Source organism: Acartia tonsa, chromosome 1, assembly GCF_053477335.1.
Source record: "Acartia tonsa isolate MP-2025a chromosome 1, ASM5347733v1, whole genome shotgun sequence".
Taxonomy (NCBI): Eukaryota; Metazoa; Arthropoda; class Copepoda; order Calanoida; family Acartiidae; genus Acartia; species Acartia tonsa.
The window spans coordinates 3,728,183-3,740,900 of NC_137260.1; the positions used below are offsets into that span (position 1 = coordinate 3,728,183).

At 33.4% G+C, this 12,718-nt stretch overlaps 1 protein-coding gene across 3 annotated transcripts in view; it reads right to left on the reverse strand.

Moving 5' to 3' along the window:
* Positions 1–12,718, reverse strand: part of LOC145331666 (GTP-binding protein GEM-like) — a 50,594-nt gene that overhangs the window by 3,893 nt on the left and 33,983 nt on the right. For all 3 annotated transcript variants that reach the window (XM_080176626.1, XM_080176490.1, XM_080176559.1), the window contains exons 12-14: positions 6,290–6,400; positions 2,355–2,436; positions 1,236–1,279 (exon numbers count right to left, since the gene is read on the reverse strand). In XM_080176626.1, coding sequence (XP_080032752.1) covers positions 1,236–1,279; positions 2,355–2,436; positions 6,290–6,400 — 237 coding nt within the window. The remainder of the gene's footprint in view (positions 1–1,235; positions 1,280–2,354; positions 2,437–6,289; positions 6,401–12,718) is intronic.

Genomic DNA, 12,718 nt, shown 5'->3' on the forward strand with positions numbered 1-12,718 from the left:
AGAGAGAGAGAGAGAGAGAGAGAGAGAGAGAGAGAGAGAGAGAGAGAGAGAGAGAGAGAGAGAGAGAGAGAGAGAGAGAGAGAGAGATAAAGAGAGATAATTGAATAATCCTAATATTGCATGAGATTAATCCTGTTATGTAACTTTACTTAAAGGATTAGAATATTTAGCATAAAAAAGGCTGATATAATTTTATGTCAATTTTACTTTACTAGCGACTACCCCCCTAGCCTCTAGGGGCTCTGTATTCAAAGCGTCATAGGGGAGCTAGAGTAATGGCTGAAAACCTTTCTAAAACTATCTGAAAAAAAAAGAAAAAAGTGGCCTAAAACCTTCAAAAAAGTTATGTGAAGTTACCTAAAAAAAGAGAACTCAATCGGTTCAGTAGTTATTGAGCTCTTAAGTTTCAGACAAAAAAAACCTTACTACTTTGATTGATAGGATAAAGATGAAAGCTATTTTAAGTTATGAAATAACTAGCGGCTACGCCCCTAGAGGCCTCTAGGGGCACTTGAGGAGGGGAAAGTTGAATTTGATAACCCAATTTATTTTTTTAGATTTTTAAAAGAAAAAGATATATTTTTTGGGGGGGGGAATTGTTTTTTTTGGGAAAGGGTGCCCCCTCTCATTTTTTATTTTAGTTAAAAAAATTTCTCTTAGTAGGGTGGTGGTACCCTCTCCCAAAATAGTTATAAACCTTCCCGGGACCTATGAGAAGCTAACCTGTAAAGGAGAACCCTATATTTTTAGCGGTTAGCGAGATCCTTCGGTACAGACAAACAGACACACAGACAGACAAACTTTTAAGATGCTTAATTGACTTACTTTGTTATTTAATTAAAAAAAGTAATAGGGTGTTTGTCTGACTAAAGAATCATCCTTACCGATAAGTTCTTCTTTATATGTAGCCTCTTTAGAAAAAAATAAACCCCAATTTTTTTTTTCTTTTTCCGTAGCTGGACAAAGTGTCTCATAAATCAGCCATGTTACGTCATACAAATTAGGGAGATGAGCGGAGAAGTGGGAAAGAAACCCCATAATAAAAGAGATGGATACTCTCTCATTTTTATGACGTTACAAGGCTGATATTTTTGAGACACTTTGTCCAGCTACTTTTTATCAAACTAAATTTGAAAATAGGGGAGTGGGCGACTTCCACCTCAAGTGCCACTAGAGGCCTCTAGGGGTGTAGCTAGATTATAAAGTATCTGTGCTACTAAAAAAATGTTATTTACCTCACAATACTTGCAGTCATGACTTGTTGCTACAGATCTAGCTTCTGAAATATTAGATTCATGTAATCATCCTATTATATAAAGAAGAATCTCGCTAACCGCTGAACCGATATGGTTCTTCATTACAGTGAAGCTTCTTAAAGGTCCAGGTGAGGTTTTTAACTGTATCTCTACCCTCCCTATTTCCCCTCTTACCCTAAGTCCTCCTAATGATTTTTAGGGACGTAGCCGCTAGTTACATAGCAGAGAGGGAGAGACATTTAACTGTAAACTATATATACTATTTAGTAGTAAGTATGTTGGGTACCCTATTTAATAAATCTTTATTGGTTGGAGGTACAAATTAGCAGTGACCAAACTTTTCCACCATTTCTTACAGACGGACATTCATAGATTATCTTAAACAGTTTTTTCAGCATTTTCTAAAGGGGTATCAAAAATATACTCTGGCACCTGAGGTGAATTCTTAAAAAAACTTTTGCCTCACTAAAATCAGTTTGCCCCACTAAAATCAGTGAGGCTCGCTAAAAATTTAGATGGGATAATTTTGCTTCACAAAAATATTAGTGGGGCAAACTGATTTTAGTAAGGCAAAAGTTGAACCTCGTAAAAGTGTCGAACTATGACGTCAGAAAAAAATAACAATTAACCAATGAGAAGCTAGTATTCACTGTAATTGACCAATGGTAAAATATATAGCGGTCTCTTATTGGTTAATTATTATTTTTTTCTGACGTCATAGTCAGACACTTTTACTGGGTTCCAAAAGTTTTTTTTTAAGAATTCACCTCTGTATACTAGAATACACTATTTATGAAGCAAAACACTCAAAAAGCTGAGAATTTTACCCAAAAAGGAAAGAGACATAAACTTTTAGCCGAACACAGTAATAGTGTCTGACTGATTATGACGTAACAAAAAAAAATAGCCAATGAGAGGCCGTTATTGACCAATGGTAAAATTTATAGTGGCCTCTCATTGGCTAATTTTTTTTGTTACGTCATAATCAGTCAGACACTATTACTGTGTTCCTCTGCAATATGATTCTATATGTGTCAGTGTAATAGCCCTTCAAAGATGCTTTTAAAACAGCTCAACAACCAATAAAAAATTGCTTACTATCAATGGGAACAGTTCTGGTTCTGACAAGATCAGTTTTATTTCCAACCACTATTGCTGCGTTACACGCCAAATTACCTCCCTGAAATAAAAAAAACTTTTAAAAGTGAGGCTTTTCTATAATTAGGGTCGGTCCGTCCGTCCGTAACGGATAGCGTTTTTCGTTAATTTAGGCATGTTAGAATTGTCCTATCGATTTCAAACTTTGCATGATGGTTCCTGTAGTAAATAGGTACGATTTAGAAAGCATAGCAACTCTATAATCGTTACCAGAATGTCCGTACGTTCATTTTAAACATGTTGATTTTTTTACTTTTTTTAATAACAAATTTTTATGTGATCTAATCATCCGATTGGTCTGATTTTTGGTACAACAAAGTACAATATTATAAGCGAAGCAACTTAATCAATCAAGTCCTAAAAATGTAAGTATGTCCAAAAACATTGTCCTGTATCAAGCAGTTTTTCAACAAATTTCAACAAATACACTTATATTCTGATTATTCAGTCCTGACATTATACAAGTGTTAATGTCCGCTTGTCCTACCGTTTCAGTGCTTCGCTTTTATGGATGTTGTCATCCGTGTTATATTAATAACAATATTGGTTTTATTCCGCTTTTTAGGAATTACTAAGTATTTGTGTCTCTTTGTCTGTAGCGGGATCTAGTTACAATTAGTGGTTGTACTGTTTGGACACTCAGCCTAACCAATTGGGGATATACATCAATTTATGGGCCATTGTCTTATCCCTTTAGATCTCTGCAAATGTTAACCTTTTAGCACAATAACACATTACACTTTACATCTAAAGGGTCGGTAATATTAAATATTTATGCTATTTCAATTGTACATAATTATAATTGACATTGTACTTTATATAGTACAAAAGTACAAGGATAAGAACTTTCAAAGGGCTAAGAATAAATGAATAAAATGATCAAATGAATGTTGGAACTTTGAAACAACATGACCAAGTTGTAGACAACACAAAAACGTACCATTTAATAATATATCCTTTGTATGAAAGTTCAAATTTTATCAAAGATTGAGTTGCGCCTGTTTATACGCTAGGGCATTCCTAGTAAGTACTCTTACTATTTAGGTCTTAGATACGTCTGACATAGCAGCAGTATTATTAAGCTGTTTTTTTAAAAGCTTCGATATCTTCAAGACATCTTGCACTCGGTATAATGGTTTATTTCCTGAATTTGAATATCTTTATGGTTAGTTAATAGTTTAATATGTTTATAGTTATAGGCTATCCGTAACATAGAGACGTCCAAGCTTATTCTAGAAAAAAATTTATTAAAAATTTAACAAACACAATTAATAAATTAAAAGTGGTGGAAAAACCCCAACTATTTGATCTTTTAAAATCTAAATTATAAAATACTCAAATATTTTAACAAATCTTAATTAATGTAACTTGATCAGTCTTTAAATTTTTAGAAGCGCAGCTACTCTGTAAATATGGAATGTCAAGACGTTTATCCGTCCGTTATTGAGAGTTATACATTAGCAGACGGAACACGTCAACTTTTTAATTAAGATTCATTGTTGGGGCGGAATGGGGGGGGAGGGGTGATGGGAATTTGACCTATTTTCATTTATAGCTTTAAAAATAAAAAAAAATATTTTTTAAAGAGGGAGGTCTTCTAAGGTTGATTTACCTTGAAAGGGTGGTGGTACCCTCTCCTAAAATAGTAATAAAACATCACAGGACCCATAAGAAGCTACACTGTAAAGAAGAACCATATCGGTTCAGCGGTTAGAGAGTCCTTTGATATAGACAGACAGAAACAAACAGATCCTGTTACTTTATTATAAGGATTTTTTATATTTTTAATCTAGAATATTGTTATTGCTTTACTAGAAATGATATTGTTCTTGTTAATTTTGGTACACATTCTAAATAATTTACAAAATTAAAAAATTTTTCATCTATCATTTTATTAGTCTGAATTCTATAGGAACATGATGTATACATTTATCTCCGCTAAGATCACGAAAACGGCTGAACTGATCATTCCATTATTTTTAGTTTTGTAATAGCTCAGAAAGGTTTTAGGCTTTTTCGAATGTTGGGTTACAGCACCCTCCTTGTGGAGATATGGCCCTGAGAAAACGTTTTTCTTCGGTGGATTATAACCTCTTCTTACATAAATTTTTCGCGAATTTTAAAATACAAATCATAAATTAATTCCACCTTTGTCCCTCTGGGCATCCAAAACTGGTTTTAATCGTATATTTTTTTATTTTAATATCCGCGGATTTTGTTTTAAAATATCTTTTGTAAAAAATTAAATATTCTTTTTTAAAATAGGTGATAAAACCCAGAGAGAAAAAAAACAGTTGTAAAAAATATGTACTGTACAAAAACAGGCTTAGAAATATCTTTTATCTTCCAAATAATATAAAAGTTGTGACATTTTGATAAACTGGAACCTAGCTGGAAAAATCTGCCTGTCTTTTAAACACAACATTTTAAAGTTTGATAAAATTTGGGAACAAATACAGTACATTGATAAAACTTCTTTATTGTTGTTTCAAAAGTAGCTTAAAAATATACCAAGATTTAAATCAATAATAAAAATAGTCTAAAACCATCACGGGACCTTGTGAAGTTTCCATAAAATTGAGACCTAAAACGGTTCAGTAGTTATTGAAATCTTAATCTACAGCCCAGTAATGTATCAAAATGTTTTTCAACTAGCCTTTTCTTCTTTTAACAACGTATTACTTATTAAATTACCTGGTTAAAAGCAATAGAAATTGTTTCCCTAAAAGGAATATTCAATATTTATTTAACCTTTTAAAACTTTTGTATGAGACCTGGAAAAAAACATGATTTTACCATTTTGGAAGGATTTGCCCACAGCCACTAAATACCAAATACGAATATGATAGGCTATATATGAAGGGACTAGTTTAGATACAACAAATATTATATCTTAGTATTAAGTTTTGGATCTACTGCAGTTCACGGTAAAATATTGCTGGTAACGAATATTCAAAAAATCTATGAATTTTAAAGGCTGCTAGCTGCCAAATGGCTGAACGTACAGATCATACCCGCACACCATTTTAAGCGGTATAAGAAGGCCTACAAATAATCTGGAATAGCCAAGATCCAATGATGCACAGGGAAAGCTTCACTAAAGAAAAAACGCGTAACATAGGTCTTTTTTCGCGCATTTCTCTGCACTGCGAAAAAATAATGCATTATTGAATTATGGCTATTCCAGATTATTTGTAGGCCTTCTTATGCCGCCTAAAACAGTGTGCGGGCATGATCTGTACGTTTAGCCGTTTGGCAGCTAGCAGCCTTTTAAATTCATAAATTTTTGGCAATAATCGTTACTAGCAATATTTTACCGTGAATTGCAGTAGATCCTAAGTTTTTTATACTCAAGTTTCAGTATCATTAAGAACTGATCTTTTTAGGGAAGCTTCACATAGGTCAGGTGATGGTTTAAGACTATTTTATTTTATTATCAGGTTTAAAGCTTATGATGGTTTTAAGCTATTTTTAAGCTCCCTCTCTGTCCCATTGAATACAGAGCCTTCAGATGCTAGGAGCTTAGTAACTATTAATAAAAAATATTGTGTTAATATTAATGCGTTGAATTAATGTATCTTTGACCTCTAAATAGCTTTTAATGCAAATGCAAAGATGGTAGAAATAGAGAAAATAACCATTTTTTTTCTCGTATTCATTCGAATCCGGTGGATAGGAACCGGTTCTCATCCATACAAAAAAAACTATGTCTAGCATCTTATTATATGTATTATTATCCTTCGGCACCTCGGGGCTAAAAAAACTAGTTTTAATCTCATAATTGTACATTCTATATCCGCGGAAAGCTGTTTGTAACACGATGCGAGAAATAACTATTCTTTATCTGAGAGTCTGAATAATTGTAATGCCTTTACCTGCCACAGTTGTTGAAGAATGTCGTCAGCTTCGTGTAAACTCTCCTCTTCAGTCACAGAGAAAACTATGAGGGAACAGGATCCATTGTGGATAGATATCAACTCTTCAGCCTGAAATATAATATTTATATAGTAATTTATCTATCTATCTATCTCTCCTCCTCTGTAAAAGAGAAAACTGTGAGGGAACAGGATCCATTGTGGATTGATATCAACTCTTCAGCCTGAAATATAATATTTATATAGTAATTTATCTATCTATCTATCTCTCCTCTTCTGTGACAGAGAAAACTATGAGGGAACAGGATCCATTGTGGATAGATATCAACTCTTCAGCCTGAAATATAATATTTATATAGTAATTTATCTATCTATCTATCTATCTATCTATCCTCTTCAGTCACAGAGAAAACTATGAGGGAACAGGATCCATTGTGGATTGATATCAACTCTTCAGCCTGAAATATAATATTTATATAGTAATTTATCTATCTATCTATCTATCTATCTATCCTCTTCAGTCACAGAGAAAACTATGAGGGAACAGGATCCATTGTGGATTGATATCAACTCTTCAGCCTGAAATATAATATTTATATAGTAATTTATCTATCTATCTATCTATCTCTCCTCCTCTGTAAAAGAGAAAACTATGAGGGAACAGGATCAATTAAGGATTAATATCAACTCTTCTGCCTAAAATATAATATTTATATAGTAATCTATCTATCTATCTATCTATCTATCTATCTATCTATCTATCTATCTATCTATCTATCTATCTATCTATCTATCTAACTATCTATCTATCTATCTATCTATCTATCTATCTATCTATCTATCTATCTGTCTATCTATCTATCTATCTATCTATCTATCTATCTATCTATCTATCTATCTATCTATCTATCTATCTATCTATCTATCTATCTATCTATCTATCTATCTATCTATATATCTATCTATCTATCTATCTATCATGCTACTATGATCTATGAAAGATATGATAATATTGGTTAAGTTTTCCAAGAACTTTTATCAATTATTCAAAATTTCTTTCATGGTTTTCAGGGATAGGGAAATGTATTGTGAAATGCAGGACAATTATGCTCATAAGTAGCACAGCAACAAAAAGCTGATATATATAGAAACAATTGCACAGCCACTGTAAGCGTTGATAATAAATATTTCATCATGACTTTAAACTTTAAAGACATGTTTTGTATATAATTATAGTCAGTTTTCTACGAATATCAAAATAGAATCATAATATTTTTTTTCCCAGGCCTTCATTTTAATATCCGCGTAAAACTGTCTTAATACGATGCGATAAACTACTATTTGGCTACATGTAGAGCAGCTATAAAAAAATTATCTATAATAACAAAGTAGAATGATGTCTGTCTGTCCGTCCCTTAAGATCTCGGTAACCACTGAACCGATCAAATTCTACTCTTCAGGGAATATACCTACTGGCCCTGTGGTGTTTTTAGGCTATTTTCTTGGGGGGTGGGACACCCCCAACCCTCCCTAAAACAAAAATATCCCTCCCATTTTTTTTTGCTGAAGATTTCCTTAGTCCTTTACGAATTTCGCCAAAAAATTTTTTTAGATCACCTCTTGGGGCAAAGCCTCTAGAGGCTAGGGGCGAATCCGGTAGTTTTTTAATAAACTATTATACAATAAGCACGAATAAATAGAGTAAAATATAAATATAAGATCTTTAGAAATATAACTACTTCTTCCCTCCCCCCCCTCATTTTATTTTCAATTAATTTCAAAATATGGAAGGGGAGGAGGTTTCTGTGCTCGACTTAGCATTTTCAAGAAAACTACCGGCAATACTTTATTGTAATTTAGAAATAAAGAATAAATTTTAATTTATCGTATGTAGGACGAAGCCCAATCTGTACCACTTTTGACGTCGTATTTCCATCTCTTTTTTTCGGGGTTTTCTTTCCCACTTCTCCTCTCCCCTCACTCAGTTTTATGACGTCACATGGCTGACTTTTGAGACACTTTGTCCAGAGCTGGATCTTTAAATCATTTTAGTGGTGAGCCAGATTGGCATGAGTCGAATTTCAGCCAATCACAGCGCGGCATTTCATAAAATGCTGTGCTCTCATTGGTGGAAAGTTGGCTCACCCCGATCTGGCTCACCACTAAAATGATATAAAGATCCAGCTCAGGTACTAAATGTTTTTACTAAGGCATCTTCCTATTTCTTAACAGATATATATTGGCCTGGACTTCTTCAAGGGATAGGATAATGGAAGATAAACTTATATTTCGCCTAATTCAATCAGGGATGAAGGGATATGATAACTGACAATAAAAAGTAAAGGGGACATTAGGCTGTTTATTAGACAAGTACCCAAAGTTTTTTTATTCGTTGGCTTTACAACTTTGGGTACTTTTATTGAATTTGGATTAGTTGTTTCATTAAGTTTAGTGTTCAAACGTTTCAATCACTAATTTTAATCTGGAGAAGGGGTATTTATGTATATCATCATTAGGGATGAATATCAATTTATCGGACATTATCTTATCAATTTAGATTCCTGCTTTCCACTAATTCTTTGTAGTCTACTAGCGGCTACGCCCCTAGAAGCCTCTAGGCACGTAAAATTGTTTCTTTTCAATCTATTTTAAAATACCCTATTACCAAAAATATATTTCACCGTTAGATGGTGTTAGTTATGTTTTTAGCTAATTGCAAAAATGTCCGCAAGGCGTCGTTTTTAAATTAATTTTTTATTTTTGTCGATTTCCCTTTGGAGGGTGGTGGTACCCGCCCCAAAAATAGTATAAACCTTCCTGAAACCTATTAGAAGCTACCAGGTTATGGAGAACCCAATCGGTTCAGCGGCTAGCGAGATCCTTCTACTTTGTATTATAGATAAATTAATCTGTACTTTAAATAAGAAAAGTACTAATATAAAAACTCATTCATAAATTATTACTTTAAGATAAAACAACTTTATCTATTAGTTAAGAAAAAGCCATTAAAAATATCAAAAATCATCATATTAATTTTTATCTCTAGGCATTAAAAACTTTTTACTTAAGATTTTTAATTACTTGTAGGTAAAACTTAAAATTAGAAAATAAGTTATTACTTTGATGTTTAAAGGTGTAGCTACTTTATAAATAAGAAGATGTCCGTAAGTTTGACACAACGACCCTTGTAAATCTTAATTTAAACAGTCTTTCACACTAGACTATATCTATAATACAAAGTAGAATTATGTCTGTCCGTCCCTTAAGATCTCGGTAATCACTGAACCGATTGGATAGGATTAAAACCAGTATTGAATTTTGTCAATATTCGTAAAAATTTTCTGTAATGCGATGCTTTACAAGATTTTTGCAGTATGGCTGAGAACCGGTTCTAATCCAGCGGATATTAATCCGTTCCGAAGCTATACTTGAAATGCTATTCCTTTATCTGATAATTCTAATTTCATTGTCGATATTCCAATATCCCAATTTAATGTCTAATGTTTTTGTACAGAAATTGGAATGTTTCCCTTTTATAGCATTTGGACCACTTTATAAAATACTTTATTCTGGTGATTAATATAGTTTGGGTTAGGTTAAGTAAAGGTTAAAGAGCCCCGATCGATAAGTCCCCACAGGGGCTCGAAATAAAAAAAAAAAATGGGGAGGAGGGGTGGAGACTGGTTGGCGGTTAAGAAATAAGTTTTAGTGAAATCAACGAACCAGTACTTCTATAGTTCGTACTATCTAAATAATATAAATTATTGAAATGAGATAATAATCATTTGTAATATATCGAGTAAATTTGTTGAAGCCAGGAAGAAAGGGGACATTGGACTGTTATTTAAGCTGGTACCAAAGTTTTATAACTCATTCGTGGATCAAAAACATTGATCAAATTTTCAAGCTAGACTAAATCAGCCATGTGACGTCATAAAAATGAGGGAGATGAGAGGAGAAGTGGGAAAGAAAACCCACAAAAAAGAGATGGATAATCTCTCTTTTTTATGACGTCACATGTCTGATTTTTCAGCGACTTTCTCTATTTACACTCTCTTTTAACTAACCAATCGTTGCTGGACAAAGTGTCTCAAAAATCAGCCATGTCACGTTATAAAAATGAGGGAGATGAGAGAAGTGGGAAAGAAAACCCACAAAAAAGAGATGGATAATCTCTCTTTTTTATGACGTCATATGTCTGATTTTTCAGCGAATTTCTCTATTTACACTCTCTTTTAACTAACCAATCGTTGCTGGACAAAGTGTCTCAAAAATCAGCCATGTGACGTCATAAAAATGATGGAGATGAGAGGAGAAGTGGGAAAGAAAAACCCCCAAAAATATATTGACAATCCTTCATTTTTATGAAGTCACATGGTTGATTTTTTGAGACACTTTGTCCAGCTACGATTGGTTAATTAAAAGCTGGGAGTGACTAATCCATTAATTTTAATCTATAAAAGGTATAATCTTGTTTATCATCATTGGGGGGGATGTATCATCAATTTAACGTCCATTTACTTGTTCCTAAAGATATCTGGTTAGGGCAGAATAGTTATTTCTCGCATCGTATTATAACTGCTTTCCGCGGATAAAGAATGTACAATTATAAGATTAAAACCATTTTTTTAGTCCCGAGGTGCCGAAGGCACAGGTTAAACAAACTGGTTTTAATCTTATGATTGTACATTTTTATATTCGTAGAAAGCTGGATATTATACGATGCTAGACATAGTTTTTTCGTATGGATGAGAACCAGTTCCTATCCACCGGATTCGAATGAATACGAGAAAGGTATTATATCTATATGTTCGTTTACATGTTCTTTCCTAAATATTTGCGTCAATTTAAGTTTTTATTGATGATCGGTTGGGAACGAAGAAAGTCCCTCAATGACGTCATAAAAATGAGGGATAAGGAGAGGAGGAGTGGGAAAGAAAACCCCTTAAAAAGGAGATAGATAATCCCTCGTTTTTATGAACTGACATGGTTTTGTTTACGGACTTTCTTCATCTTCGTCGGTTGGTCATACCAGGGATCTAAAGGGATAAGACAATAGCCGATAAATTGATGTACATCCCTAATGTTAATACACAAAATCACCCTTACTGTAGATTACAATTCGTGGTTGAAACGTTTGGACACTTGGCTTAATAAACCAACCAATCCAAATTTATTAAAAGTCCCCAAAGTTGTAAAGCCAACGGATAACAACGTTATAATTAAACTTTGGGAACTTTGTGTAATAAACAGCCCAGTGTCCCCTCCTTCTCTGAGTAGCACCACTTGAAATGGATAGAGTTTAACTTAAAGTCAAGAAGATAAAACATTATGATAACCGGTTCTACCCCATCCCTTATTCTCTCCCCCACTTTCAGATTTTAAGGGTGACGCAAATTTCAGACCCCAGATTTGGCGATTTGATAAAAATTTATCTATATATTATAGCGAATTAGATAATCTAGCAAAAATAGTATATACAACGGCGAAAACTGAGATCTGAAATTTGCGTCACCCTGCCAATATGACGCAAGACGCATGACCGCTACGACCGTGGCTTTGTTTTCAACCCAATCTTGAAATGAATGAATGATACTCTTTCTCTCCTACTCATATATTCTGTTTGTTTGGCTTCTTGTCCATTTATATTATATTAGAATATTATGTTCATGTGTTTTAGCTGAATTTTATATTCTTTTATATAATCAACTAGCGGCTACGCCCCTAGAGGCATAAGGTAGAATAAGAAATAGAATATACGCCTTTTGAAGAAAACAAACTGACCACCAGACCAAGAAAGTTGAATACTGAATAATCTTTGGAATTGAATATCTTCACATAAAAAATCAGCAGCCTATCTTCAATATCAGCCTAGCAAACCAATGCGTTTCAGAATCGCGGAAGGGCAGTAAATTTTAGAGTAGCTTCACTACTAAGGGGTAATGTTTCAAGTTTATACTAGCGGCTACGCCCCTAGAGGTCTATATGGGCACTTAAGGTGGGGGTGGGTGTGTCGACCCGAACCTATGAATTGTTAATTTATGATTTAAGAAGAAAAAGTAAAAAAAAAAAGATTTCTTGATGTGATTTATCTTGAGAGTGTGATACTAACCTACAAAATAGAATAGTTATAAACTATCCCTGGACCTAGTTTCACTGGATATGAGAAGAACCATATCAGTTCAGCGGTTAGTGAGATCCTTTGCTGCAAACAAAAACCTTGCTACTTTATATAATAGGATACATCAATATTATTTACAGTTTTGAAGAAATATAATGAGAATAAAGGAATAAACATATAAATATTTAATAAGCTAAGAGTAGATAAATATTGACCGCTGCGCCAATAGCATCTAGGGAGAAAGAGGGGATAGAAAAATAGCTTAAAACCATCCCAAGACTTTATTCTAAAAATATAATACCTCAAAA